General features: G+C 60.3%; 1 protein-coding gene across 3 annotated transcripts; it reads right to left on the bottom strand.

Moving 5' to 3' along the window:
- Nucleotides 1-1,035: 1,035 nt before the first annotated feature.
- On the bottom strand, nucleotides 1,036-25,975 carry PCP4L1 (Purkinje cell protein 4 like 1). 3 transcript variants are annotated; one of them, XM_030542150.1, is made up of 3 exons: nucleotides 25,870-25,975; nucleotides 8,712-8,766; nucleotides 1,036-3,300 (listed from the first exon to the last, which is right to left on the bottom strand). In XM_030542150.1, the coding sequence occupies exons 1-3, from the start codon at nucleotides 25,936-25,938 to the stop codon at nucleotides 3,152-3,154; spliced, it is 273 nt and encodes a 90-aa protein (XP_030398010.1). In that variant the 5' UTR covers nucleotides 25,939-25,975; the 3' UTR covers nucleotides 1,036-3,151. The 3 variants fall into 3 exon arrangements, with proteins under 3 accessions (XP_030398010.1, XP_030398012.1, XP_030398011.1); XM_030542152.1 differs by lacking the exon at nucleotides 25,870-25,975 and adding an exon at nucleotides 24,316-24,403; XM_030542151.1 differs by lacking the exon at nucleotides 25,870-25,975 and adding an exon at nucleotides 22,067-22,713.
- Nucleotides 25,976-27,835: the final 1,860 nt, after the last annotated feature.

Raw genomic sequence — 27,835 nt, 5'->3', positions numbered from 1 at the left:
TTGGATGTTATTCTTGTGAGGGGCAGGAGCACGGGCCAGGAGTTGCATGGCCCAGGGCAGCCTCTGTGACCAGTCTGGTCTGTGTCTCAGTTTCCCCTTTGGTGCACTGGGGTAACACAGCACTCACAGCATAGCTGGTTCAAACCACTGCCTGCCACAGATGCGCCTGGGTCCCCCCCACAGGCTTGTGGGTGTCATGCTTGCACTACAAGGCACATCAGTCCTGGCGTGGTGACAGCCCCTGTCATAACAGCACAGCTGCTCATCCCAGCACGGCGCACACTAGCTGCTACACCCCAGGGACAATGAGCCCCATGCCAGTCCTCCTTCTCCAGGCCCTGCCTCAGGCAACCACCTACCCCAGTGCTAAGGGACTGTGGGGCTCCTATGCCCACAGGCCAGAGAAACTCTCAGCATGCACAATGTCCCAGGGCTGCCTGCCCAGCTGGGTGAAGGGCCTTGACGATGGGCCTGCATCTCTTCCCAGGAACTGTGTCCCAGGAGCCAATGCAGAAGGGTATGCCTGGCCCCAGAGAGCTGGGAGCGTGGCACCGGGCCATGGCAGCAGAACACCGCTCTACAGGTAGCACCGCGAGGTTCTAGGTGGCCCAAGGTTGGGTGGTCCTGGGGATGCAGTGCCCTTGGTCGCTAACGGGATGTCTACATTGCAATAAAACCCAGCCAGCAGTGGAACCTGTGAGCACTTGGCTCTGCAGCTGGGCTCATGCTGGGGCACTCAAGCTGGCAGGGTAGCTGTGCCCAGGCAGAGTGGCACTCGGGCTCTGCACCCCATGGCAAGGGGTGGACTCCAGACAGAGCAGGAGCATCGGCTGGGTCCCATCCAGAGCCCAGGTCCACCTGCAGGTTTTACTTCACATGGCCTGAGCCCAGCAGAGCAGCGACTGGGCCCCTTGCTGAGGTCCTAGCATGGCCGTGGCCATGACAATTCAGCCAGCCTGGGCGACTCACCCTGCCACTGCCCAGCCTGTCTGAGCCAGCCCCAGCACCAACACGAACCACGCGCCTGGCTGCCCACTGTTTCCAGACATTTTATTACATAAACATGCTAAAAGAGCCAGTCCTCGCAGCAGCTGTGTCCGCCCTGTGGGCCACATCATCTCCCCAGGCAGGAGTGCCCCCGCCCCTCCAGCGCTGCGGCCAGGGGACGGTGTGGCCTGGCCCCTCCAATCGCAAACAGCTGCACTGCGGTCCCTGGTGCTCGGGCTGCAGCTCCCGGCGGGCTGGGGAGGAGGCGGGTTGAATCCAATGCTGGGGAACGCTTAGCTTACAGTGCTGGATGCGGGGGGGGGGGGGGTGGAGGGGCTGTGCCAGCAGCAGAGGGCACAGCGGTGGGATGGTGTCGGCCCAAGGCTTGAGAGGGGCATGGGTGGAGGAGAACAGGCGGCTGAGATTCTGCACGGATGGGGCCCAGGAAGGGGGAGCGGGACCCCCCCAGGGTTCCTGCCTAAGCTGGGAGGGACTCAGTGCCTCTCTTAATTGGGGGGGGGGCACTGCCTGGGCTCCCAGTGCCTGGCGCTCCCCTCTGCTAGCCCCACTGGGAAATGCCACCCCCTCCAGCTCTGACTCATTTGTTCCTTTCTCTCTGTCCAGCCCTCATCTCCGATCCCCCTCCCCCACTCCAGCTGCCTTCTGCTACCCCCGCCTGCTCACAGCTGTGCCCTGCTCATGCCTGCTCCCCAATCCCTAGTGCCCCAGTGTCCTTCCCCTCCCCACACCTTGGCACCCAGCCAGGCCCACTGCGCTCCATTGTTCCCAGTGGGGGAGGGGACAGGAGTCCCCATTGTTCTCAGTGGGGGACAGGGGTCTCCACTATGCCCATGGGGGGGAGGTCCCCATTGTTCTCTGTATGAGAAGGGATCCCCACTGTCCCCCAATGGGGGACGGTCTCCATTGTTCCCAGTTGGGGGGGTGGAGTCCCCCTTGTTCCTAGTGGGAGAGGGGTCTCCAGGGAGCCGGTGCTGACACACCATGTGCCCATTATGTGGGGCCCAGAGCAGGAGCTCCCCACCTGGCCGGAGCAGATCAAAGCCTGGCTCCTGCTCCCCAGCAGGGCCCTGACGTCCTCCCCACACACCCCACCCCACGGTCACCTCTGTCCCCAGCCCCAGGCAACACCAGCCCAGGGGAGTGGTCACCAGCTGCCTCCGGCCCCTGTTATCTAAGAAAATCCTGAAGGGAAAGGTGACCTTGTCCCTCTCCCCCATCCTGACCCCAGACTCCCTCCCCTGCCTGGCCCTGGGGGAGCCTGGAAATTTGGTGGGGCCTGCCCTGTTTAGCTGCAGTTCTGGCCTGGTCCCACAGGACTGGGGGCACCCTGAAGCCCTCCCCCGTCCCCAGCCTAGGGCCCTTCCCCCTCCTAGCCTTGCCCTAGGCCCTGTCCCCCACCCACTAGCCCTGTCTGCCCCTCATAGTCCTGGGTCTACTTGGCTCTGATCCCCCCCATCTGGCTTTATGACCCTTCCCCTCCCCCTGCATGGCTCTGGGCCCCTTTCTGAAGCTCTCCTTGGCTCTGCACCCCCACTTCCTATCTGGCCCTGGGCCGCTGGCTGTGCCAGTCAGGGTCTGGTGGGAGTGGGTGATCCCATGGGCCGGGGTTGATGGGAAGCTGCTCAGGATGGAGGTGTGGGGGAGCTAAGGAGCAGCCCCCTCTTAGGACAGGGTGGGGTGGCTCAGGGGTGTCCACTCAGGATGGGGGATGCTCAAGAGCAGACCCCTCATGCCATGAGTTGGCTTGGCCAGGGCTAATGGGCAGTTACGTCTGAGTGGCTCTGAATTCCAGCCCAGGACTCTCCCAGGGCTGCCCACCCCAGCCTGAGGCCCCCAGGAGGCACTGTCCAGCCTGGGGCCCATGGCCCCTTCATGGCTTTGTGAGGATGGCACCAGGAGCCTGCCGGGCCAACATCATGGCTATAAGAAGAGGACGCCCCCCTCCCACTTCCCCAGGCAGGAGCCCGGCATGTGGGTGCAGCTGGGACTGGGGAGCCCCTCATCCCCCAAAACCAGGTACATAGAACGTGCAAAATACCAACAGCCCAAGCTGGGCTAGGCAGGAGCGAGCAAACATAGGGCGAGCCAGGCTGTGCTGGCAGAGGGGGGATGGGGGACTGTGGGGACGGGGTGGCAGAGCTGCTCAGGGGCTGGGGTCCTTTTTCCGTTTCTGGAAGCGACGGAACTTGCCCTGGATGGCAAGCGCGGCCTTCTCAGTCTCGGGCGCGTTCAGGTCGATGTCTATCTCCTCCTCCTCCTCCTCCACCACCTTCTTGGCGTTCTCGGCTTTGGCTGCAGGGAAAAGCAGCTGACAGTCACCCCTGCGGCTCCACAGGGGCCCAATCCGCTCAGAGCAGCAGAGGGCACTGGCCTGCAATTCTTGCCAGCATCCAGCCCCCGACAGGACCAGCCCCCCACTGCCCAGGACCCCCCAAAACTCTGGGTGCAGTAGGCAGTCCCCCACCCCACTTCACTCCCATGGGCTTTGCCTCCCCTATTCATGTCCTTGATCCTTCTCAGTTAATGCTGATGAGTGCCAAGTAACACACATTGGGAAAGTCGACGTATACGCTGGTGGGGTCTAAATTAGCTACTTCCACCCCCGCACGAGGTCTCGGCGTCCCCCCAGTTCTCTGGAAACATCCGCTCCCCATGCAGCGGCGCTCCCGTGGCTAAGGTAGGTTCGGACCTACTGCCGCCAGGCTGCTCCCAGGAGGTTAACGCAGCTTCGTGGGCCAGGTGATAGCTTTTCTTACACCCACTTCTACTGGTGAAAGAGACAAGCTGCCAGCTCCAGCTCTTCTTCAGGGCTGGGAAAGGTCCTCAGAGCTCGGCTTTCCTCTCTCCCCAGCAGCAGTGAGTCTAACAGCAGCTATTACCTCAGTCTCCAGAAAAGGGACTGAGAATACCAGAACGCCACTGCAGCAATCCCAGGGGTCCCCACACTTGGTCCAGTCCCAGTCATCTCAACAAGGAAATGGTGCAACTGGGAAAGGTTCAGAGAAGGGCAGCAAAGGTGATCAAGGGTCTGGAAGGGCTTCCAGCCCAGCAGGACCGCCCTGAGGGGGAGGGGGGGTAAGTGACGCAATTTACCCCAGGCCCTAGGCCCCCCAGGGGCCCCCACGAGAATATAATCTATAGTTTTGCAACTTTTTTTTTAATGGAAGGGATCCCCAAAATTGCTTTGCCCCAGGCCCCCTGAATCCTCTGGGCAGCCCTGTCCAGCCAAGGAGAGACAACAAAGCTTAGCACTGTTCAGCTCAGTAAAGACACGACTAAGGGGGACCTGATAGAGTCTATAAAATCATGACTGGTGTCTAGGGATGTGTCATTTTACCTCTCACACAATGAGCAGGCACAAGGTTTAATACAAACGAGGAACAACGCACAACTAACCGGTGGAACTCATTGCCAGGGGATGCTGTGACAGCTGGACTTCCAAAAGAACTGGCTACGTTCCTGGAGGATAGGCCCATCAGTGGCTACAAGCCAAGACAGTCAGGGACACAGCCCTGTGCCTGGGGCAACCCAAACCCCTGACTGGCAGAAGGGGAAGACAGGGTGGATCTCTCAATCACTACCCTAGTCTGTCCACAGCTCTTGAAGCTCTGGCTGGCCACGGGTACAGACAGGCTACTAGGCTAGATGGAGCTCGGTGTGACCCACTGTGGCTGTTCTCATTGTCCCCCAGGAGAGACACTCCAGTCCCCAAACCCAACCTTCTCCAGCAGCTGCCTGTGCCCAGAAGGCATGGGCAGTGTCCCCCTCCCAGGCTCCTGGATGTGTAGGGGGAGGCCCAGTGGGGACCCAGGAAACAGCCATGGCCCCAGCAGCCCAGGATGGTGGGGCACGCAGGCCAGGTGGAGGGCCGCTGGGGGCAGGTCCCCAAGGTGTGTGTGGGAGGCCCAGTGGGGACCCAGGACAGAGCCATGGGCCGAGCAGCCCGGGCTGGTGGGGCACGCAGGCTGGCTGGAGGGACGCTGGGGGCAGCTCCCCATGGTGTGTGCAGGAGGTACACTACAGGCTGGCACAGAGAGGAGAGCGAGTGAGAACATGGCAGCTACAGGCCCCACAGCCCCAGCTTCAGTCCTAGCGATTTCCCTGCGGAGCACGGAGGGCCTGTGTCAGGCTCTGGCATTCCACATTCCCCTCATTATTGCCGAGCACTTAACAAGGCAAAGCAGGGGCGAGGCAGCTCCAGCACTCAGAGGCTGCAGCTAGGAGACAGGGGTCTTCCCCGGGGTGAAAGAAAACCAAGGAAGACCTGGGGCCATAAACCCCACTTCCCACCCTCCTGTGCCTGCCTCCAGTCCAAGCCGGGTGCAGCTTGCGGGGAGGCTGCGCTGGTGCCACCCTGCAAAGTGTGCTCACTGGACAGCAAATGGACCCAATGCTCCTGTGGCAGATGCATGGAGTTAGGGGGAGGGGACGTCTCTTCCCCTTCGCCCCATGGACAGATCTGCTAGGCACGGGCAGCCAGGCACATTCTCTGCTGAGCCCTCATGCCACCAGTGCAGACGCCAGGGGAGGGCTAGTGGGGGGCAGCCCCTCTGTGTGTGCCCTCTCCCTGCCCACTTCTGGGGAACAGGTGAGCGGGGGCTAGAGCACCATGGGCCGGTGGGGGGATTTACCTGAGGGAAGTGGGCAGATTGCTGGGGAGACAGAGGCGGGTGGGGCAGAGGGCTGGGAGTAGGGAACAGGGCAGAGAGGAGTGAGTGGAAGGGAGCAGGCACATTGCTGGTATAGAGAAAAGAGGGGGCAGATGGATGGGGGTGGGGAGAGGAGTGGGGCAGAGGGCAGAGGAGACAAGCACATTGCTGGGAGTGGAGGTGATGGGGCAGAGGGCTGGGGGCAAGGAGGGGGCGAGCATGGCCAGGACCTGAGGATCTTGGCTGCTCTCCAGCCTGCCTGCGGGAGGAGGCGGGTGCCTGGGGCAGGAAACTGGGGGGGCGGGGTGTTCGGTTAGGCAAGTGCCTGGGACAGGAAGCTGTGGGGCAGTTGGGGAGAGGCAGCTGCCCAGAGCAAGAGCCAGTGGGTGGCGGGGGGGGGGAGGGGAAAGAGCACAGTTAGATAGGTGCCCAGGGCCAGACCCTGCAGGGCAGGTGGGTGCCTGGGGCAGGAGCCTGTGGGGCAGTTGAGGGGAGACAGGTGCCCAGGGAAGGACCCTGCGAGGGGGTACAGTTAGGCAGGGGCCTGGGGCAGGAACCAGCATGGGGGGGAATGCGGTTAGACAGGCACCTGGGGCAGAAGCCAGCGGGGTGGGCAGGGGGAGGTGGGTGCCTGGGGCAGGAGCCCGTGGGGAGGGGTGCCTGGGGCAGGTAGGAGAAGACAGGTGCCCAGGGCAGAAGCCAGTGGAGGGGATGGTGGGGTGCAGTTAGACACGTGTCTGGGGCAGGAGCTGGCAAGGAAGGGGGACAGTGTGGTTAGACAGGTGCTGTCATAAACAGATAGTTAAGGGTTAATGTCTCTTTTAGTTGTAAAGGCTCAACAAACAGTGAACCTGGAACACCTGACAAGAGAACCAATCAGGAGATAAGATATTTGCAAATCTCAGGTGGAGGGAAGCCTTTGTTTTGGGCTGTTTCGTGGGTTTTTGTTCTCTCTGGGTTCTGAGAGGGACCATACATGTAAGCAAATATCTCCAAATTTCTGAAACAGCCTCTTCTGTTCAATTTAGTAAGTACCAATTAGGAAGGCGGTTTAGTCTTTTTGTTTGTTTTCTTTTTTGCAAATATGTATTGCTGGAAGGATTGTATCTCTATTGCTGAACTTGTATTTGTACTGCGGGGAGGATTTTCTCTAGTGTCTATAAACTGAAAGACCTTGTAACATTTGTCATCTTGATTTTACAGAGACAACTTTTACTTTTTTCTTTCTTTTATTAAAAGCTTTTCTTTTTTAAGAACCTGATAGCCAAAAATCAATCTTGTGTAAGACCCAAGGGGAGGGAGTCTGCACTCACCAGGGAATTAGTAGGAGGAAGGAGAGAAGGGGGGAAGAAAAGCCTGATTTCTCTCTGTTTTAAGATTCAAGGAGTTAGAATCACAGTGATCTTCCAGGGTAACCCAGGGAGGGGAAGCCTAGGCGAGGCAACGGTGGGGGAAAGGGTTTACTTTCCTTGTGTTAAGATCTAGGGGGTCTGGGTCTTGGGGTCCCCTGGGAAGGTTTTGTGGGGACCAGAGTGTACCAGGCACTGCAAGTCCTGGTTGGTGGCAGCCCTATCAAATCTAAGCTAGTAATTAAGCTTAGAGGAATTCATGCTGGTACCCCATCTTTTGGACACTAAGGTTCAGAGTGGGGGTTCATACCATGACAAGTGCCCAGGACAGGAGCCTGTGGCATTGCCTGTGGAGAGCTAACTGCATCATTGCAGCTCCTCCCCCTCCCCGCAGGCTGCCTTGGGGACCTGGCACAGGGCAGTGGGGTGGGAGAGCCACAGGCCGTGCACTCCCATGGGCAGCCTGACAGCAGCTCCTCTGCAGGAAGCCCTCGGGGAGGCCTACTGGGGGGCTGCAGACAGGGCTGATGCCCAAGCGCTGGCGCATTGCCAGGGGAGCTCTGTGCTGGGCGATGAAGCCCACCCCATGTCACTGCAGCTATGTCTGCTCTGGGAATATGAGGAGCCAGCTCCATGGGTGGCAGCGGCCTGACTGGCTTAGATGAGACAGCAGTAAGACCAGCTGATCCCTGTCCCACTGCCGCACTGTGGAGGGCTGCTCGTTGGCCCCCTGGGACACGAGCTGGGGAAGCCAGAGGCAGCTCTCTCCCCCCTAAGGGAACAGGAGTCCCGGCAGCACTAGGCTAGCTGGGAATTAGTGGCCTCTGTCAATCCAGCTTTGCCCCTGGCCAATCAGAAGGGCGTCCTGGGGTGTTTGGGGAGGGGCTCCCCTCTTTCTGATGTATTGGAGCTGCTGAGCCCTGCCTCTGGAAACACCACACTGGGGCGCAGAGCTTGAGGGATGGAATAGCCAGAGGAGCCGAAAGCCTGTGGGGGTCGGTGCAGTTTGGCAGCACGTGCCGTGGTACAAGGACGTAGCATCCAGTGGCAACACTGCAGAGCCAAGCTGTGCTGCGGGACACCACGGCACGGGAAGGAGGGCAGGGCGACTGCCACATGGCACTGGACAGGTCCAAGTTGTTACTCTGGGAATTTCCTTCATCTTGGAGAAAGCGTTTGTCCGAGCCCGCCGAGGGGGAAGCCACCAGATTGTTACATCCGCTTATGGGGCTCTGCGCCGGGGCAGAGTCCTACCGGCGAATTTCTAGGCCCTGCCAAGGCCTGCACTTTACAAGGACGGGGCATCATCTCACCCCCAAGGGCGGTGAGCTTCTGCTCAGCGCCCAAGGGACCGCAGCGCTGACCTGTTTCCAAGGCCTGACCTCGAACAGCTGCTCCCCTGTAATGAAATCGGCTCCGTCCCCAGCTAGGGGCTCTGGTCCAACCCCTGACGCAGACACGCTGACGTAGAGCCATCGAGGTGATGCCCAGCCATGATGCCAGCGACACGGACTCAGCACTGGGAGACGGCTCATAGTGACTAGCACTGGATGGAAGCTGTTCATATACCTCCCCCGGCCCTGTGCACAGCAGCAGCTCTCATCAGCCCACCCCCCCCCCCCCACCCCCCCCCCACCCCCCCCCCCACCCCCCCCCCCCCCCCCCCCCCCCCCGTGAGCCACAGCGCTGCGGCCTCTTCACTCACCTTTCTCCTCGCTGCCAGGAGCCTGGCTGGGGGCTGGTGACTCATTGGAGCTGAGCTGCAAGAGGAGAGAAGGGCTGTTACACACGCTGTGCACAGCCAGGCTCTCCAGCACCCTGGCACTAACCGCCCTGCACACAGCTGCCTGCCAGCAGCACATACCAGGGGGCTCGGGGTAACAACTGCTGGAGAGGGGGGAGTGGATCATGCAGCCAGCAGAGGGGACCGTGGATCAGAGCCTGTAGGGGCCACCCCAGTGTCTGCGTTTTCTAATCAGAGCCTGAGAGCTCCCTGCCTCTGCTGTGATCATCTTCTAGCAGTCCTGGTTGTGGAGGGCTTCACCCCAAGTGTGCCTGGAGGACCCAGCTGGCTTGGCCAAGCAGCATAATCTGCACACACGCAGCAGCTGGATGAACTGTGCATCCATCCTGCAGCTGAGATGCAAACTGGGACCTGCCCCATCAGCTTCCCATACGCAGCTGCTCAAATAGCAGGACCAATAGGCAGCTTCCTCCAGGCCAGGCAGGTAGCAGAGAGATGGTCCAGCCAGGAGCACCCCTGGCTGTGCGGGTAGAGGGCACACTGAGCTCATCCGAACTAGGCACGCTCCCTGGCTGTGCTGGTAGGGGGCACAGAGTCGGTCACCTCCCTGTGAAGCTGTTATCCAGCACACGCCTCTTTACTGGTGAGTGGCAAATATGGGCCCCGACTACTTCCTGGTAGGGAGTTGGGACCCTAGGGGCGCAGCCCGGGAGGCAGCTCTGCCCGCTACACACCTCAACAGCAACCCCCAGAAACCTGCAGAGACCTCACACCCATTCCAGAAGGGACCACTGTGCTCATCTAGTCTGAGCCCTGGGTAACCCAGGATAGAGACCTGCGCCCACCTAATTCCCAGAGCAGAGCCGTTAGAGAAACATCCATCTCCATTTTAAACTGGCCAGTGACAGAATCTACTGCAACCCGCAGTCACTTGTTCCAGGGGTAATTACTGTTCCTTCCAGTCTGGATTGGTCTAGCTCAGGGGATGGGCAAACTTTTGGCCTGAGGGCCACATTGAGGTTGCGAAACTATATGGAGGACCAGGCAGGGAAGGCTGTGCCTCCCCAAACAGCCTGGCCCCCGACTGCCTCCCCTCAGAACCTCCGATCCATCCAACCCCCCTGCTCCTTGTCCCCTGATCATCCTCCCGGGACCCCTGCCCCTAACCTCCCCCTAGAACACCCCCACCCCACCACCCTCCCCCCAGCCCCTTTCGGAATGTGGCCCTGCGAACGTGGGTGGAGCCAGAGAGAAGCAGCAATTTCCCTTTTAAAGCGCTGCTTCTCTCCAGCTGGCTGCGTGGCCACCCGGTGTCCTCCTGAGTCCAGCCATGTTCCCGTGTCCCGCCACTCGCACCTCCCGCCTGCTCCCCTGCCCCTGCAGTGCAGCCCCTCCCCACCGCAGGGGGTGCACCGGTGCTGAGCTGCCCAAATGCCCAGCCCTGGGGCCCCTCTTGTGGGGGGCCCTGTGCCAGGGCACCATGTTCACATGTAAACCTGCCCGAGCCTTGCCACCTGGCCAGAGCCAGCTAAGCTGGTAGCACTACAAGCTGAGGCTGTGGGGGAGGGGTACAGTGGGGGAGGGGCCGGGGGCTAGCCTCCCCAGCCGGGCAGGACAGCCCCACGGGCCGCCGTAGTTTGCCCGCCTCTGGTCTAGCTTCAACTGCCAGCCATTCCAGTGTTAGACCTTCCTTGGCTAGACTCAAGAGCCATTGTCAAATGTTTGTTCCCCATTCAGGTACTTACAGACTGAAAACTCACCCCCGAACCTTCTCTTTGTGAAGCTAACTAGATCACACTCCGGTGACTGTCACTATCAGGCCTGTTTTCTATTCCTTTCATCATTGTCGGGGCTCTTCGCTGACCCCTCTCCAGCTTATCAACACCCTCCTGGCATCAGGGACACCAACCTGGACACAGGATTCCAGCAGCGGTCGCACCAGAGCCAAATACAGAGATAAAATAACCTCTGCTCTTGTCGAAACTCCCGTTGTGAATCCCAGGATCGATTAACTCTCTGGGCCAGTGTCATACTCGGAGCTTGTGTTCAGCTGATTATCCACCATGACCTCCAAAATCTTGTGCAGAGTCCCTGCTTCCCCGCATCCCCCCATTCTCTAAGTAGGCCTACATTTCTTCTCCTAGATGCGCACATTTAGCCATATTAAAAACGCTGATTGTGCACAGTTTACAAACCAACCCAGATCACCCTGTATCAGTGACCCACCCTCTTTATCATTTACCACACCCACAATGTGTGTGTCATCTGCAGATTTTATCAGTGGTGATTTTATGTTTTACTCCAGATGTTAAATAGCGCAGGACCAGAACCGATCCCTGCAGGACCCCACTGGAAACACCTCTGCACAATGAGAACTCCCACTGACAGTTACATTTGGAGACCTACCAGTTAGCCAGTTTTTAATCCATTTAATATGTGCCATGTTACTTTTATATCCATCCAGGTATTTTAATCAAAATGTTGAGTGTTACCCAGTGAAAAGTCCATTACATCAACACTGTTACATCAACAGTCCAGCGAGCTCCTCAGCCAGCTCTTTGAAAACTCTTGGACGCAAACTATCTGGACCTGCTGATTTAAAACTGTCTAATTTTAGTAGCTGCTGTCCAGGCCTTGCACCAGGCTGTGCACTGGCGGATCTTCCGCTGCGCTGCTGGACCCAGACAGATCCTGTGCTCAGTGCCAGGGCTTGCCGGCGCCTCTGGGCTCGGGTGTTCAGAGCCCCGGCACCTCTGGGCTCGGGTGTTCAGAGCCCCGGCACCTCTGGGCTTGCTGTGTCAGGTATGAAAGTTAAAAATAAAAACAATTGCTTGAGCCCCAGCCCCTTTCATTAAAAATTAAGGACTGCCCGTGGTCCTCTGGCTCCCAGCCTGTGTCACGCCTGGCCTGCAGGGAGCAGTCCCAGCAGGGCTCTAGGCCCCAGCCCAGCCCTTCTGTGCTCCTCCCCACAATGCCCCATGCCGTCAGCCACAGTGTTATGGCACTGCTGGGGCCAGAGCCGGGCCTAAGCTGCACCCTGTGAAGCTAACGGCGAGTGGGCCATTTCCCCTCCCCCAGCTTCTGCTGAATCCTGGGCCCCAGTCTAGCTAGCAAGAGGCCCAGCACTCCCCAGTGACCTGCAGTTCTCTGCCTCTACCCGTGTGCTGTGCTGCAGAGTGCGGCTCCTGGTCAATGCCAACAGCCAGAAATCTGGATCCCACCAAGTAACCAGTCCCCAGAGCCCCAGCTCCTGGCTCCCTTGACAGCAGAATGTTGTGCGGATATGGGGAGCTGGATCCCAACCACCAGGGTGAGAGCTCAGTGCCCAGCGAGACAGCTTCCACCGCAAACCCCAGCCAGGGAGAATCAACCCATCACCCAGCCTGGGTGGCAGCAGGAGATGAGAAGTCCAGACCCCTGTGGACCAGCCAGGGCAGCAGCAGGTGGGAACAGGCCCAGACATCGCAAGGACCCACCTGGGGCTGGGTTGAGGCTGCAAGGCTTGACCCATTACCCCTTCTACCTGCAGCACTGGAGTGGGGGGCTCTGCTATCCCCAGGGCAGACAACACAGTCATCCTTTCCCCCTGTTTTCCACCAACCTGCCTCAGCCCAGAAGGGATCTGGCCTCCCCAGATCTGGCCAGTTGTGAAAGTGGGAATGGGATGGGACCCTGGGCTGCAGCTGGGCTCCTCAGGCCCCACAATGACATAAACCAGGGGTTTTGGAATGGAGGTACAGCCCCCTTTGGACATCTCCGACGTAGTCCGCAGGCCAGAGGTTGAAAGCCACTGCACCAGGACAAGGGAACAGACTGCCTGGGAAGGCCATGGAAACTTCTTCACTGGAGGTTTTCAAAAGGTGGCTGGAGCCACCTGTCTTGGGTGGTTTAGACCAGTGGTTTTTAACCTGTAGTCTGCAGACCCCTGGGGGACCACGGACTATGCTGGTGATTTCTAAAGGGGGGGGCCACACCTCCATTCAAAATATTTTCAGGGTCTACAAATGAAAAAAGGTTGAAAACCACTGACCTACTGTTCTTACCATTAGGAAGTTTTTCCTGAGATTTCAACTAAATCTGCTGTGCTGTAGTTTGAACCCATTGCCTCTTGTCCTGCCCTCTACGGCAGGAGAACAACTTTTCTCCATCTTTTTTATGGCAGCCTTTCAAGTATTTGAAGACAGCTATCACATTCCCCCTTAACCTCCTCTTTTCCAAACTAAACATACCCAGTTCCTTCAGCCTGTGCTCAGATGGTTTGCATTCCATCCCTCTGATCATCTTTGCTGCTTGCCTCAGGATCCTTTCCCGTTTCTCTACGTTGGTGACCAAAACTGGACCCACTACTCCAGCTGAGGCCTAACCAGCGCTGAACAGAGCAATTCTATCACTTCCTGTGACTTGCACGCTGTGCCTGTTAATGCAACCTAAAACTGCATTTGCTTTTTTTGCAACAGCATCACATTGCTGACTCACATTGAGTTTGTGATCCACCACAATGCTCAGATCCTTCTCAGCCATGCTGCTGCCAAGCCAGGTATCCTCCAGGCTGTATTTGTGCATTTGGTTTTTCTTCCCTAAGCGTAACATCTTACATTTGTCTTTGTTGAATTTCATTCTGGTGTCTATAGCTCAGATCTCCAATTCTCTGCATTTTAGCTCTAGCCTCCTAAGTGTTTGCCACCCTTGCCATCTTTGATCAGTGTGCTCGGACTTCATACAACCAGGTCATTAATACGGATGTTAAACACCACACCCAGAACAGATTCCCGTGGAACCCCACTTGAGACTCCCTCCAGTCTGACACCATTCCAGTTATGGCTGCGCTTTGTTTGCGGTCGTTTAACCAGTTACATATCCACTTCATGGTCGTTCTGCCAAGCCCTCATTTCTCCACCTTACTGGTGAGAATGTCATGGGGGACCCTGTCACCAGCGTTGCTGAAGTCCAGGTATAATACGCCCACCACATTCCTCCATCCACTCTGTGTGGAAAGCTCTGGGGTGGGGGGTGGCCCCACTGCTGAAAGCCACCCTGCCTCTCATTTACCATTCACAAACACAGCTTCCCTAGGGGTACATAACAGTGACAGAGCCAGAAGGAGTGGATGGCCCCATGCACCTCAGTGGGGGGGTCCCTCCCCACCCCCACAGGAGGCTTTGGTTGAGACCAGAGGCAGGAGCACAGTGGCCCCACCCTGGTGCTGCTCTCGGGGGCTTAGGTGGGGGCCTATATGGCAGCCCCTCTCTCGCTGACACCAAATGGGACCATGGACCTGGGCCCTGGGATCCTGAGTGACTGGAGCAGAGGGACAGATGGGTGGGGTGTGAGCAGACAGAACTGCCAGGGGGCTGTCAGAGAGAGGAGACCAAATCCACAGGGACATGATCCACAGCCACGCCCAAGAGCAGGGGGCAGCAGTAGCCTGGAGCTGAGGGCCTCCCCTGGGGGCTCCTGCCCTGTCCTGCATCACACACAGGCTCCTCCTGCTGGGGCCCCAAGCTGCCTGCTCTGTGGGAACCAGCCTGGTTGCTGCCTTCCTCCCAGGACTGATGCTGCAGCCCCCCCGGACCAGTCCCGCTCCCCAGGACAGGATGCTGCAGCCCCACCCCAGCCCAGCCCAGCTCCCCAGGATGGAATGCTGCAGCCCCCCCCTGGCCCAGCCTCGCTCCCCAGGACGAGATGTTGCTGCCCCCTTTGGCCCAGCCCCGCTCCTCAGGACCCGGATGCTGCAGCCTGGGCCTCCTCCCTCCCATCTGGCAGGATGCTGCGTAGCTACAGCAGCTGGTTGTTTATTGCTTCCTTGGGGGGGCGGGGGTGATAAATGAAGTTAACTCCCACTGTGCAAATGCCAGCAGCACTGTGGAGGCAGAGCCAGCACACAGCCCTGAGCGCAGCCTGCAGGGTCAGGGTTGGGGGAGCTGCCCTGGGGCAGGAAGCGGAGTGGGTGGTGCATGGCCTGCAGGGTCAGGATGGGGGGAGCCATCCCTGGGCAGTGGAGGGAGATGCCCCAGGGGCAGGCTGTCTGAGGTTCCTGGCTGGGCACCACTCCCTGTATAAGCTCCTGATGTGGTGGAGCTGCAGCTCATCTCCCCACTAATGGCTGGGGCAGGATCTGTCCCTCCCCCTGACCCCTCCCTTGTGGCTGACAAGGCTGCCCTGCCCGGGCTGAGGCCAAACCACTCGCAGGATCAGGGCTGGAGTGGAAGGTGAAACAAGGATGGAGATTAGCCGGAGCCCTGGCATCCTGCCCAAGGGGAACCCTGGGGCTATGGGTGAGTCTGGGGTACCCTCTCCCCCACTGCTCTGACTGTAGCCCAGTGCTGGGGCACTGTGTGCAGGGCCACGCCCCGCTCCCCCTCCCCCGCTCCACTCACCAGGCCCATTTCTAATCTGCTTAGGAATCTCACTATTGGCTTTGATCTTGTTAGACACCCGGCTCCCACCTGCTTCCGCGGCTTTGGGCACAGGGTCACGTGGCAGGGGGTCCGGGTCTGTCCGTCGGTTCACCCCCCTCCACCCAGCCCCGCTCCTGGGGGTGGTGACATCACAGCAACCCTCTGCTTTCTAAGGGTGCTGAAACCTGCCTCGGGCACCCCTGGAAGCCTGCCCATCCCCCTTCCACCCCCTCCACAGTGGCACTAGGGTCCCTACATGACCTTCATTGACCCCGAAGTCTACCCTGCAAGTGCCACCGGCAGGGAGGGGCAGGTGCCTCAGCTCATGGGAAAATGCAGTAAGTGGCTCTTCTTTGTTTTCAGGGCATGTCCTCCCCCCTTCCCCGGAAAGTGCTCAGGGAGGAGTCTGGTTCCACTCCATTGTGACTCCCCAGGGCACAAGCTGGCGGCTCGCACAGCAAACTGGCTCTTTGTTGCCTGTGACGGGCTCTCATTGCTCACTCAGCCCCTTGCCGAGATAACTACCAGCCTCTGCACTGCCTGCAGCCCGACCCTGTTGCCTGCCCCATGGCGCAGTGCGAGGGATAGCTGCACCCTGAAACTAGGCAGCAGGCCGGGCTGCAGCACATGTGACACTCCGGTCCTGCAGGCTGGGGTCGGTGTGGGGCTCCTGGAGCAGGGCAGCCCCTGATGTGTCCCTACTGGCAGCGACAGCCCTGCCTGGGCAACTGTGGGGATCCCAGCCATGCTCCGTAGCTGCCTGGGCTAAGGGACCATCCCTGTTAGTGCTAACTGGAGCACCTCCCACCCCAGAGGGGCCTGAGCACCACAGGGCCTTTGTGTGGGGCCATCCAGATGTATTACTGTGCTACATGCAGACCATGCCCCCCCCCCCAAGATCACGCTGAGATCAGGGCCCCCTGTGGCATCACCAGAACCTTCGACTGAGACCAGGGCCCCCTTGGTGCCAGACAGACCCCCCTGACCGAGATCAGCCCCTCCCCCCGCACAAATCCCACTGACTGAGATCAGGACCCACCCATCCCACCAACCAAGATTAGGGTCCTCCATGGCAGCACAGACGCATCCCTGACCTAGCACTGGTGCCCCATGGCACCATACAGACACCCCACCTGCCAAGACTGGGACCTCTCAGGCACCAGGTCCTGCACAAACACCCAGCAAGAGCCAGCCCCTTTGATGAAGAGCTCAGAGGCTAACAGACGAAACAGATGCGGGGCCGTTCCCCTCCTGTGACATACCTGAGACAGAGGGGAAGGCGCTGCCCCAGTTCACACTGAAGCCCATGGTCTCCCACATGCCTGTGTGGCACTGTATTCATTGGAGGACACTGCTGGCCGGAGGTGCCACAGACCAGTGGTCCAGCCATCCCAGTGCCCTCTCAGAGATGGCACTGTGCACCACATGCATTGCTACCCGTTGGTGAAATCCCCTTCCTGACTGCTGACTACCCTGCCCCAAAATCTGCAGCACACGAGCCCTGCTGTCCCTGCAGCCCCCCACGGCATGGATGCAGAATTTTCCCCATGCCCGGGGCCCTTTGGAGGTGGGTTTGGCACGCCCCATGACCATGTGAGATGGGCACAAGCAGACCCAGTGCTCAGCCTAGTTCCCAGGGACTTGCCTCGGTAGCCCACAGCTCTGCCTATAACAGAGGATCTCGGAGGCAGAGCCAGCCCTGGAGAAGGGCAGCTGAGCTGGGCAGCCTAGCCATGGGCAGGAGGGAGCAGAGGAACCAGCGATGCTGCTCCTGGGCATAAGAGCCCTCCTTGGCTACATGGCTGGGCTGCCCCAGAAAAAGGGGACCAATCCTGATGGAGGCAGAGCCCTGAGCTGCTGTGAGCACATGTAAGAGCCAAATGACTAACAACGCTTTGTTCGGCTCTGAAACCTGCCCCGACATGGCCCCAGGGCCCTGATATCAAAGCTGCCCTTATATGGGAAAAGGGCCCATGCACTGCCAGCCCCTTGGCATGGTGGATGCAGCATCCAAGACAAACAGTCCCAAGGAGAAGGGGAGGTGAAGAAGGGATGAGGCCAGCACAGCAGAGAGCCCAGACCTGGAGATGCAGGGGAGCCAGCCTCCTCCCCCTGGGCACCATGCCCACTGCTCCCTGCAGGCCAGGGAAGCTGCACACTGCTCAGCCAATAAACCGCTCAGCATGAGAAAATCTCCCCTCCCAGGACAGGCTTCCTAATTACCCTAAAAGCCAGAGCGCACCAGGCTGCCAGCTGCTGACAGATAACCCCCCCGGCTCCCCACTCCAGGATCCGCACCATCTCGTGCCCTCCCCAGCACCGCATGGCTGGCTCCTCATTATCCCTCTAGCTTCCCCCTACCCCCGCCCCACTCCAGTCTGTCACTCGCTGAGCCGGGTTTCACCTCCCCTGGCCCGGATCAGCCTCTCAGCGCTGCCCCCAAGGCTCCAGGCTCGGACGTATTTTTCCGCAAGACGGATTGCTGCAGTTAGAGGCTGCCAGCCCCCCCTCCTCCCCCCACGTGCAGCACAGCCGGCTTCCCCTGTGCTGGGAACGTGCTGCGCTACCTGCCTGGGATTTTCCATCTCAGACTCGGCTCAGTCACAGAACCACTGTCTGGAGCCATTTGTTCTAGGTGATTAAAGACAGCTGTGTGCTTCCCAGCACTCCCACTACACTGGGCACGCAGTGAGCCCTGCCAGGCCTGGAGTAGCTGGGAGCTCCCCCCATGGCCAGTACTCCTGCCCCACCCTCTACAGCACCCCCTGCTGGAAGAGGAAGGGGCTGGAGTAACCATGAGCTCCCCACACAGCCAGAGCACCTGCCCTGCTCCCCACAGCACCCCCAACTTTTTGCTCAACTCTGAATTTGGGTCTTTGCTCTGCATTTGTTGCAAAGGCAACCCCTGATGATCCATCCCATAATGGTCTCAAGCCCAAAGCATGTGTGCTTGTAACCTCCCAAGGAGAAGCTCTCATGAGGCCGTGAGCTCTTCCTAAGTTGTCCATGGGGATTAACTTAGCGCACGCCAGTCTGAGCGCAGGGCCACAGGGGGCCAGGGGGGACTGCTGGGCAAAGCAGGAGCAGAGTGTCAGGGAAGGGTGGCTCTGTGAGGAAGGATGGAGGGGGGCCTGTGGCTCCTCATTCTGGCACTGCCCAGGGCTCCTCCCGGGGAAGTTCCTTGTCATGGGACACTGGAGGAACTGCTCTGTCTCCAGCTCATGGGGAGAGCACCCTGCTGCCCCTCACCATGCAGCCATCCCCTCTCTGACTGCATTTCCCTGGTGTGAGCCCTTTCACCATCGCCGCAGAACTCCCCTCCCATCCGCTGCCAGCGCCTGCTGGGGGAGAGCTGAGTCCGGCCAGGCAGCCTCCCCCTGAGGGGGGACCTGGGAACAGGAAGCCCCAAAGGATTTTTCAGCTGCCCATCACTGGCACTCTCACACCATCAGGGCCCTGGCCCCTGCTCCAAAGCCCAGGCCCTGCCACTTGTGCCAAAGGAGAACTCGCTACCCACCGGCTTCAACAGAGTGCCACTGCCTAGAAGTGCCTTGTGCCCAGCAGAGCATGGAAAAGGGGCACTGCCCCAAGAGACAGGAGGGGCACTGGCTTTGGGCACCCCACAATGCCCTCCTGTTCTGCCCTCGCCATGCTGGGTGCTGCAGGGCTGGGCCAAGGCTACTGGGACTCATGCCAGGGGCTCACATCCTGCAACAGGCAGCATCTTACCCTGCTTGTCCAACTCCCTGCCCAGGCCCACTACAAACCCCCTTCGGCACCAGCCCCTGACTGGTGACTGCACACCATGGAGCAGCTTTGAGCCCTCAGCCAGGAGGCAATGAGGACAGACATGCCAGCCAACATCAGCCCACAGCTAGAAATAGGCCTCAGGAGCCCCAAGCTCTTGCCCCAATCAGTAGAAGACCCTCCATCCCTTCCTGATCTAGACCAGGCTTGACCACAGCTAGCCAGGAAGAGCAAAGGCGTGCCAGGGGCTTTTCATCCCTGTTCAGGGGGTCTGCGGGGAGTGGGGTGGGAGCGCTGGCTGTGGGGGGAGCTCCCGGCTACACCAGTCCCAGCCTTTCCCAGCAGGGGACAATGTCTGTACAAGATCCTGAAGAGAGACCAGTACTGATCAGCATGCAGGACACCCCCCCAAATGTGGGGGAAGGTGGCGTAGGAGCAGCAGTGGCCAGCAGCACTGGGGGAGCCTTTGAACCCTTTGTGAGCCCAGCACGGGGAGTGACAGGAACTGTGTCCGTGCTGGTTGCCATGGACATGGGCTCCAGCAAGTAACACCAGGGGCCCCCTTCACTCCCCTCACTGGGGCCTGTATGGGCAGCCCTCTCCCCCGCATACCCTGTGAAGCCTGGAGAGCCCTGCCTGCCCTCACATACGTCAGCTGGATCCCTGGGGCCTGGGGTATGAGCAGGGGCTCTGCACAACACCCTTCCCCCTTCCAACACACTGCTGGGCCATTGCTATGCACCTCTCAGCTGCTCCACCCCAGAGGCAGCCACATGCCCATGGTGCTGCAGTATGGACAGAGCTGTCGGGAGGTAGCATCCTGCCCAAAGGTCCCCTTGCCAGTGCTGTAACACAGCCCCAGCCACCCAGCATGGTCACAAGGTCACTCAGAGCCAGGCAGAGCTTCACACAGCTGTGGTGACAGAGTGCCCATCCTGCTGCCCCAACAGGGAGCTCTCACATGTGCCAAGGGAGCATCTCTGGTAGCAGCAAGCAGTGCAGGGCCTATGACACACAAGGGGCGGCTTCAATTCCATCCACCCAGACACATGCCACTTCATGCCCACAGAAGTGAAGCACTCAAGCTTCCAAGTGCAGAGATACTCATTGCCCCGGACTCAGCCTGATGCAAGCTGGCAGAGCTGCCACTGGAGCCATTCCTGGCATATCTTCCACACCGAGCCGAGGCCCAGGCAGCACCAGGGCTGCATCGTCAGCAACTCAGCCAGCAGGAGGGAGACCGGCCCTAGCCGCAGCGCTCAGGGCTGGAACCACTGGATCCAGATGGCCCCGTGTCTCAGGCTGCTTCACCCCAGGGAGTTGGCTCAGGACTTTCCTCAAATAGCTGGGACAGTTGGGAGATTCTCCCTTCCAAGGGTTTCTCTTCCCTCTGTCCCACTCGCATTTGGAATAGGGGAGCAAGCCCACAGGTGTGCCCAGCCTGGAGAGTCCACGGGGAAGGGGAAGCCAACCCGTCACAGCCAGGGACACCACCACAGGGAAAGAATGAGCCAATCACAGCCAGCGCACGAGACCCTTCTGAGGGAGTGCACCTCAGTCCCATGGGGAGCCGCTCAGAGCCCCAGGCACACGCTGTGCTTCCCCTCACTGGGTCTCTCCCAGCTTACGGCAGCTTTGGCACCTGTGGAGGTGGCCGAGCTGAGCCACAAAGGGGACAGGAGGCACTGGGCAAGGCCCACCGCTGCCCCGTAATGCCAACCCTCAGCCCCACTATGCCTGCCCTCCACACCCCTTTCTCTGCCACTGCTACCCACTCCTGACCCACAGCCCCTAACCTGGGGCTCTCCACCCCCAGCTCTGCCAGTGCCCCTCAATCCTAACTCACAGCTCCATGGGCTCTTCCAATGAAGGCCGCTGGCTTAGCCATGGCAGAGAAGTTAATGGGGTAGAACAGGTGAGCTGTGGTGGACATGGTATTCAAACAGGGTTCAGAAAAGAACTAGATAGATTCATAGAGGATAGGTCCATCAATGGCTATTAGCCAGGACAGGCAGGGATGGGGTCCCTAGCCTCGGTTTGTCAGAAGCCTGGGAATGGATGACAGGGGATGGATCACTTGATGATTCCCTGTTCTGTTCACTCTCTCTGGGGCACCTGGCATTGGCCACTGTTGGAAGACAGGATACTGGGCTAGATGGACCTCTGGTCTGACCCAGTATGAATGTTCTTACATTCTTCCTCCTTGCCCCGTCCCAGAGTAGCAGCTCCCCCAGACACACACTGTCCTAGACAGAAGGAGGGAGGCCCTGCCTGTTCTCTTCAGGCTGTGGCGGTGATGGGAACAGCCGCGGTCCAGACAGCAAGCGGGGCTGGGGGCGCACTGTACGGCAGGGTTCACCTATCAAGCTGCAGGACCATACTCTGAGCAGCCCAGGGATCAGCAGGTTAGGGTTAGTCTGGGAAGCATCCCATCTGTGGGGGAGGGGGTGTCTGCCCTGTAGCAGGGAGTGGGAGGAGCTGGAATAGCTGGGGTCAGAGCTGGAGAAGGGCCAAACCCCATCTGTGGCCAGGAGACACGTCATGTGACTGGGGGCTCTGATCAGGGTGGGCTCTGACTGGGAGACCTACACACAGGCAGTTGCTCCAGACCTGGCCCTCCAGTGACCTCACCCCCCTCTCCACACACACACCCCTCACCTCCACCACCCCCCATTGTCAGGGCCTCCCCTAGGGCAATGGCAGCTCCTGCACTTGTTACCACTGCCCTCTCAGATGCTCAGCCCTGCTCCCCCAGGTCACCAGCTCCACACTGCTAACAGCTGATGGGGATTCTCCTGCAGCTCAGACATCCGGGCCCCTCTCACCACACCACACAGCTCACAGGCAGGGCGCATGTACAGGCAGCTGGGAACCCCCTGTGGCCAATGCATGAAAGAAAACCCCTGAGACATGAGGAAGGGAGTGAACTTGCTGCCCACCCACAGCATCTGCCATGAAGTGTGTGGCGGGGGGGGGGGTCCCAGAGCTTCTGGGGCAAAGTTTCAGCTTGCAGGGAGGCACCGTGCTCCACCCCCCAGCAGAGGAGGAGCAGCAGCCCAGCAAGGGGGCTCACACAGCGCAAGGGATGGAGAACCCAGGTGTCCTGACAACAATCCTTGCTTGAGCCCCTCCCTGCTGCATGACATCACAGGGACAGGCCCCTGTACCAACCTGGAGGGATCCAGGCATTTTGGGACACCTCTGTTTGTTTCCAGCCAGTAGCCAGAGACAGGAGTGCTCCGTCCTCTGGGAGGCATCGTTGTGCTGCTCCTTCCTCTGCAGCGACAGGCACCTGGGATTTGGTTAGCACACAGCCAGGAAGCAGTCTGCCACCGCTTGAGGGGCAGTTGCTAGTGGGGCTGGAGCAGTCACCTGGTGTAGGAGAGCCTGGCACATTGGGGTCGGGCAGGGCAGTGGGTCAGGCAGGCTTTGGCACCAGAGAATCAGTAAAGCAGCCACCCTCTGCCCCACATGCTAGGGGGCCCAAGGGATTTCACACTGCAGCCACACTTCATTCCACCTCTGCATCACCCCACAGGCTCAAAGCTGCCACTTGACTTCAGCAGGACCCTACACAAGCAGGAGACCTGAATACTCTTGCCTGCAAGGAGATTCTGGGGGGCCCGTGCCAATGGGCAGAGCTGGGTCTGAAAGCCTAACCCTGGGGCTCGCATTCTAGGAGCATGTGTCTGTCCACTCGTCCATCCATCCCTCTCCCCTCCTCTGACGGTCTCTCTAGAGACACAGCATAGCCTGGAACTCTCGATTTGTGTTTTGTTGTATGGATGGATGGCAGGAGAGACATCACTTGATCATTACCTGTTAGGTTCACCCCCTCTGGGACACCTGGCATTGGTCACTGTCCGTAGACAGGATACTAGGCTGGATGGACCTTTGGTCTGACTCAGTCTGGCCGTTCTTATGTTCTTACATCTCCACAGAGAGAAGCTCTGAGAACAAAGCCAGAAACAGACCCAGACCCGCTTCCATCCAGGGCCCCAGAGACTCTGTCACTGCAGGGTTCTCTTTGCCAGGCTCTTGGCTGTTCCTGGGTCATGACAGCTCCCAACACTGCTGGCACTAACTGGCTGCATTTGCTGCCCAGGGCTGTATGAGCCATGGAGACAGAAGCCTCCTCTGTCCCTTGGACAGGATGAGCTTACCCGCCCCCAGCATGGTCATCCCAACCCCAGCCCCCTTGGATCCTGAGCACTGCCCACATGCTCCCAGCCTGGCTGCTCTCGCATCCCCAGGCATGGGCATGGGGCTCTCTCCCAAGGTCCCTCCCTCTGTATCTTCCCATCGCATGCACCTTTACCTGACCCTCTCCTGGCGCTAGGCGGAGGCCAGCCAGCCTGGGGCCGCCTCTGCAGTTACTACCCTCAAGGGAGCCCTGCAGAGTGATGTCAGCCTCATACTCCCCCTCTACCCCCAATGAGTGTCAGCCCAGCAGTGCTCAGCTGCAGCTGGGAGAGCCCAGCTGGGGTGGCTCCAGGCTAGGGTACTAGGGCATCTCCAGCAGCTCCAGACTGGTGCTAAACTTTGACTTAAGCTGGAGCAGAGCTGCCTCAAGAGTTGCCAAGCCTGGAACCAGCAGGACTTTCACACTGAGCACCAGAGCCCCACACACAGAGCCCAGGGCTGGTTCCACCTGGACCAAGCACCCCAGTCACCAGGATACCACTAATCACACTTGCAGCTGTGGGTGGGTGGGGGAGGGGTGTTACCAGCTGAGGGTGTAGCTGGGATGGGAGGTCACCTCCCCACTGCATCCTCACCACGTGCAGCAGTGCCTCATCAGGCACATGCAGTCAGGGCACAGCAGGCTCTGGGTGCTGGATTCCCCCAGCCACCCACAGGGACTCATTCACCAGGGGACAGAGCCCAAGCACTGAGGGGAGGGGCACCCCAGGGTCTCAGAAGGGCTGCCCTCTGCCCAGCCCATTTCTGAGTGCCCCACATCCAGCCTTATGATTAGCAGCCTTTGCTCAGGGCTTCACTGTCACCCACATCTCACCAGACAGGGGAGACCTGGGGCCAGCCACTCCCCAGTGTCCACCTCTATTCCCCCTGGGGCACACTCAGCCCCTGCACAGGGGCACAGACACCAGCTGGGGAGGAGCCTGTCTCCAGGAGTGGGGCCAGAGCCATGGGGCTCGCTGATGGTGATGCCAAGGGAACCAGAGCTGAGTCAGGTCACCCCCAGTGGGGCACTGGCAAAGGGGGGGCAGCCCCTTGGAGGCGGTTCACCCACCCCTCGGCCAGCCAGGGGGAAAGTGTCACCAGCCCCAGACTCCAGCACCCCTGGAGCCAGCCCGGGGAGCTGAGCACGGGTGCCCATCGGGGGCAGGGGTCCCCTGGGCTCCCCCTAGCCGGGCTCCCTGCAGCCGCTCCGCGCATCACCCGGCCCAGAACCTCACCTGGCTCATAGCGCTGCGCAGGGCGGGCCTGGCGGGGACGCTGCGCGGCGATCACGGCTCCACGGGTCTGGAGCCTGCTGCGCCCTCGCCGCCTTTATAGCATATGGCCGGACCCCGCGCGGCGCCCGACTGACAGCCCCGGGCAGCCAATGGGGGAGCGCAGCGCTCTGCTGCATTTCCAAACTAGGCGAAGGCGGGCCGAGAGTGAACAGGAGCGTGGAGGGAGGGGGGCTGCGCTGCGCTGCGCTGTGCCCAGGCAGCTGGGGGGGGGCGATGCAGGGGGTCTAGGCTGCGTCCAGGTAGCTGGAGGTTGAGAACTGGGGCGGGGGCTGCGCCCAGGCAGCTGAAGGGGGGCGTAGGGGGTCTGGGCTGTGTCCAGGTAGCTGGGGGGGAAGCAGGGGGTCTGGGCTGTGTCCAGGCAGCTGGGGGGGGGGAGCAGGGGGTCTGGGCTGTGTCCAGGCAGCTGGAGGGGGGTGTAGGGGGTCTGGGCTGTGTCCAGGTAGCTGGGGGGGAAGCAGGGGGTCTGGGCTGTGTCCAGGCAGCTGGGGGGGGGGGGAAGCAGGGGGTCTGGGCTGTGTCCAGGCAGCTGGAGGGGGATGTAGGGGGTCTGGGCTGTGTCCAGGCAGCTGGGGGAGGGGGAAGCAGGGGGTCTGGGCTGTGTCCAGGCAGCTGGGGCGGGGGGAAGCAGGGGGTCTGGGCTGTGTCCAGGCAGCTGGGGCGGGGGGAAGCAGGGGGTCTGGGCTGTGTCCAGGCAGTTGGAAGGGGGCGGCAGGGGGTCTGAGCTGTGTCCAGGCAGCTGGGAAGAGGCTGAGGACTGTGGGGGTGGGGGGCTGCGCCCCGGCAGGTGGGGGAAGGGGAGAGGGAGGGGCTGTGCCCAGGCAGCTGGGAACGGAGGAGGGCTGCGCAGGCAGGTGCCTCTCCTCGTAGTCAGCCCTCCCCACTCCCCTCTCCATAGGCCGCCGGGGCCCCTGTTCTCGGGATCTGGCCGTGCCCTGTCCCCGCACGGGACAGCTTCTCCTGGGCTCCGACCGGGCTGACCCCGGCACAGCGTTCGGGCTCCTGGGAGCGCAGGCTCCGGAGCGGCCCAGCTGGGGTCTCCGGGAGCAGCTAGCGCCGTTACATATCCCCTGGGTACCAGCCCCTGGCTGGGGCGCCCCGCAGCCCCGGCCCGGCCCCACCGGAGGCGGCTGAGCGGAGACGGAGGCCCCCGCAGGGGCTTTTCCAGCCCGCGCAGGGTCCCTCTGCGCCTCCGCTTCCTTCCTGCTGCTTGGCACCGCCCGGAACCCGCCGATCTCCCGTGTATAGGCAGACACCCCAACCGCCCCAATCTAGTAACGGGGCGCCCCGCTAGCCCCCCGGGACATCCGCAGCGCTGCGGTGAACCAACCCTCACAGCCTCTGCCCTAAGCCGCCTGTGCAGCGCGGAAATGGAGCTGAGAAACTTGTTGGAGGTCAGGCAGCGAGTGAGAGCTGGGAATTGAACCCAGGAGTCCTGGTCCCGTCCCCCCAACTCCCTTCTGTCACACTCCCTCCCCACGAGTCCCTTGCTCTAACCTGCTGAGGATGGAGGATGCCAGGGGCTCTGTGGGCAGTTGGGCACCCACTGGGTAACACGTGGCTCATGTTTGTCTTTCCAGTTGTTCCCTGGGACTCCCGTGGGTGCTGGGACTGGAAATCACATGGCACCTCTGGGCTTCCCTAAGACAGTGATGAAACCTAGTGAAATCCAGAGGCTCTGACCAGCCCATCTCACCAGCTTCACGGCCAGCTCTCAGGCAGCAGCCACTGATGCTGCCCTTCTGCACAGATCGCCCCAGATCAATTAACTCTGCACAGGTGCTAGCTAGAACCTGCGCTGCAACCGTGTGTCATCCTCAGGCACTTCTCGCCAACAGGAGCTCAGCCCTGGCACAGAATCCAGCCCCCACCCACCCAGGGGCATGCCTAATGCACCGGCTTAATGTGTGAGAGCGTGGCGCCCCCCAGCGTCCAGTACCGATAACAACCTCTGCTGACCGGGTTACTGAGCTCAAATATAACACTACAGAAAACAAAGTGTGTCACCCTGGAGTACAGGAACCTTTACAGGGGCGCTCCAAAGAGCGGGGAGCAGAAATTAGAGCACCATGCTGCACTGCCCCCACTTGCCCTTCTGCAAGAGGGGGAAACAATGGAGCCCTGGATCCTGCTGCTATGACATCCCCTGTCCCGAGACAGCCCTGCTTTGGATCCCCTGGGAGGGGGGTCTTCACCATGTGGATGGCGTGAACCCCACAAGGAGGATCCAGGACACTAAGAGAGGCTGGAGCCTAAGCTGAGCTCTGTAGGCTGAATTGAGTGGAGCTGCCCTCAGGAGGTTCCCAATCTCCCCTGCTGCCCAGCAAATTTGTTCCCATGGCCCCTTCGAGGGCTGTCCAGGGCTGAGCCTGGCAGTGCTGTTCTGGCTCCTGCTCCCAGGTAGCACTCGCTCACCCATATGGATGTGGCTAAGTGGTGGCTGGCTTCAGATGCTGCCTTTGCCTCATGTTTAATTTAAGGCAGAAGCTGCAGCTGATAAAGAATTCAGGCAGCGGCACTGAGGTCAGGCGGAGGTTCCCATCCCACTGACAGCAGCAGGCCACGGGGCTCCCTGCTAGTGCCAGCACCACACACCCTGTCTCCTCCCTGCCTTGCCCCTCTGCTGTGGTCTAGCCTGGAGCTGCCAGGCAGAGGTGCTTGGCCTGGTGGATGCCCAGCCTGGCCTTGCCACTCCCGCTGGGGCACTGGTAGACAACAGATTTTGTGCTGCTCCTCCCAGCCACTTGCCCTTCCCCTCCTCTCTGAGCTCACAGGTTCAGATCTCATGGTGTCCCATCCAGTCCCTCCACAGGCCCATGGGCAGGCAGGATTGTCCCTAGAGCTCTGCCCCAGACAGCACTGGGTCTGCCAGCCCTTCCCTTGGGGAGCGTTAGGGGGCTTTCCAGACCTGCCCTGGGCAAGCCCCAATGTGCAGCCTAGCTCCCCCTACCCTGGGCAGGCCCTAATGCTCAACCTCAGCCTGGGCCTGGCGGGAGGTGACCCACAGCACAGACTCACCCCATGGTACATACAGCACATTGACTTCAAACTGACCATCACATTCACACTTGGATCAACATTCAACACTGACTGTCCTCTTACAAAGTGATACACATGGGCTCACTCTGGGGCTGAAACATACTCACTGGGGCTCTCTCACACACACACTGGGGCTGACACACACACACACAGGAAAAGACTGAGTCACCCTGGGGCCTCCCACAGGCAGCACTGTCTGCCCTCCTGCAGCTGAACCTGCACCCCACCCAGATGAACCTGGGGACAGACATGTTGGCCACCAAAACTAGCAGGGTCAAAGCTCCCCATGAGCCAGATGCCTGAGCCACTGGAAGTCCAGCCCTGCCCCACAGCTGGAGGGGTTTGGTCCTGCCCATTCTGCCAGCAGCTCCCTATTCCCTATCCGGTCAGGCATGCTCATTCCTGGCACGGCCTGAACACACAT

Source organism: Gopherus evgoodei, chromosome 24, assembly GCF_007399415.2.
Source record: "Gopherus evgoodei ecotype Sinaloan lineage chromosome 24, rGopEvg1_v1.p, whole genome shotgun sequence".
In the NCBI taxonomy this organism is placed as follows: Eukaryota; Metazoa; Chordata; order Testudines; family Testudinidae; genus Gopherus; species Gopherus evgoodei.
This window is presented reverse-complemented; position numbering and strand designations above follow the sequence as displayed.

Excerpts from the sequence above, each read along its gene's own strand:
- PCP4L1 (XM_030542150.1), bottom strand. The coding sequence starts at position 25,938 with ATGAGCCACGTGTTACCCAGTGGGTGCCCAACTGCCCACAGAGCCCCT. Across the intron at positions 8,767-25,869 it reads GCATCCTCCATCCTCAGCAG|CTCAGCTCCAATGAGTCACC; the intron begins GTTAGAGCAAGG and ends CTCCTCTTGCAG. Across the intron at positions 3,301-8,711 it reads TCCTGGCAGCGAGGAGAAAG|CCAAAGCCGAGAACGCCAAG; the intron begins GTGAGTGAAGAG and ends TTTTCCCTGCAG.